The sequence below is a fragment of the Ciona intestinalis genome, chromosome 9 (assembly GCF_000224145.3).
Source record: "Ciona intestinalis chromosome 9, KH, whole genome shotgun sequence".
Lineage (NCBI taxonomy): Eukaryota > Metazoa > Chordata > Ascidiacea > Phlebobranchia > Cionidae > Ciona > Ciona intestinalis.
Genome location: NC_020174.2, coordinates 32463 through 34405, shown reverse-complemented (window position 1 = coordinate 34405; position 1943 = coordinate 32463). Strand labels below are relative to the sequence as shown.

General features: G+C 37.0%; 1 protein-coding gene across 1 annotated transcript in view; it reads left to right on the top strand.

Annotated features, from left to right (window-relative positions):
- LOC100177617 (peptidyl-prolyl cis-trans isomerase FKBP9) overlaps positions 1-1943 on the top strand; it is a 5703-nt gene that overhangs the window by 984 nt on the left and 2776 nt on the right. Inside the window, exons 3-6 of the mRNA XM_009861233.3 lie at positions 208-353; positions 723-799; positions 1206-1315; positions 1636-1781. Of these exons, the coding sequence (XP_009859535.1) occupies positions 208-353; positions 723-799; positions 1206-1315; positions 1636-1781 (479 nt within the window). The remainder of the gene's footprint in view (positions 1-207; positions 354-722; positions 800-1205; positions 1316-1635; positions 1782-1943) is intronic.

Here is a 1943-nt window from a genome sequence, read left to right as displayed (position 1 = left end):
CCCCAAGAAAATAATCACCCACAAAGTAACATACTTGGTAACTCGTAAGCTGGCGCGAGGTGCACACCCGTGTTATAACGACTGTCGTTTTCCGGCCATGCGAGGATAAAGTAAGTTACATACTTTCATTACATTCATAGTTAAGATAGTTTTTAAACTCTGAAATTTTGGGTAATATGGGACAATATTTATATTTGTTTACCAAAGTTACCAGCGTGCGAAAACCTACGACACGTATGTTGGTTCTGGTTGGTTGATTCCGGGCATGGATGATGGATTGTTGGGGACATGCGTGAACGAACACAGACTTATCTCCATCCCACCTAGTCTGGCTTATGGGGAAGATGGGACAGGTGATGGGATAATATTTGACAAGTTTTTGTAATAAATTTTAAGTTAAATTGATAAATAATATATGTATATATATATCCTAAATTTTATAAAACTTATTTTATTTTTACTAATGCACACGTTTACATCTTCAGCGTGCAGCAAATAATTTCACAACAGCTGCATTAAAATATACATTATATTTCAATAAGCCAATAACACTGGTTACTGGTACACTGCTGTTAAAAGTGAAACAGTAAATTTCATTTCACCAACATTTGTTCTGCTATATGACATGGTGTTTGGGCAACGGGTTTCTTTATGTTTTGGTTTACAATCAAAGAAAATATTGTGTTTTACATAAACATTCAACAAACTTGTTCAACCCCCAGATGACATCCCTGGTAACTCAACCCTTTTGTTCAACTTTGTGTTGGTTGATATTTGGAACAGCAAGGACGATGTTAAGGTACTTTCATGCATCAATGGTTAATATCAACCTGCTTATTTTAATTTTACTTTTTGTTCTGTATTGGTGAGGTCGTACATTGGTGAGGGCCTGGGATTTCAGCCACTTGCCAAATTACTATTTCAAGATAAAACTGACAATCATTTTTACTTCCACAGTGCATTTGTGACACAACTTTTCCCTTGTTTTGATTTCCTTGTCATTATAGCTCACAAAGTATAGCGGTGATAATATGTTCCCATTATACTGTACTTACTATAGTGGTTTGTAAAAGAAGTGTTCATGGCACTTTACAAAATGTATTTTTACTAATTAAAATTATTGACTAATTAAATTAAAATTATTGGACACATGTAATTTATTATTATTGAACAGTTTAATAATTGCCAATTAATTAACGACGCAGATCACGACAACTTACATGCCCGAGACTTGCGAGAGAAAATTAGAAGATTCTGATTATGTTCGTTACCATTATAACGGAACATTGCTCAATGGGAAAGTGTTCCATACCAGGTGACATAGATATCATATTATAAGGATGAGAACTTGAATAAATATAACTTGTTTTATTCTGGCGTGGTGTGGTGACAGCCGGCAATGACATGGGTGTTCTGTTCCAAACTCAACAAAGTTTTAGTGACCACTGGGTTTGAGCAATTGAGTTGTGTGTTGTTCAAGGACACATACAATTGTAGCAACGTTGTGCTTTGAACCCATGACCTCTGAGTTAGAGGCAGGCGTGCTAAACACCGTGCCACACCACCAGTATGAGTGACTCACCCATAGTAGCCCCCCCTCATGCCCACAGTCGAACATTAACCTTTTTACTTCAGTTATGAAGAGGATTCAACGTACAACACATACGTTGGGCAAGGTTGGTTGATCAAAGGGATGGACGTGGGGTTAGTCGGGGCTTGCTTCGGGGAGCGACGAACAATAGAGATCCCGCCCCATCTTGGGTACGGGGAAAAAGGGGATGGTTAGTGGATTTCTATGTTTCATACTATGTTATTTCTATGTTTAAGTAACCTTTGTTTATTTTTTACTGCCCAATTATGACACAATTTAGTCGGAATGTTTCTTATTGTGCAATGTTTGTTTGACGCAATTTTTGTTTGTCATTAGTTTTGTAGCGCTTAAT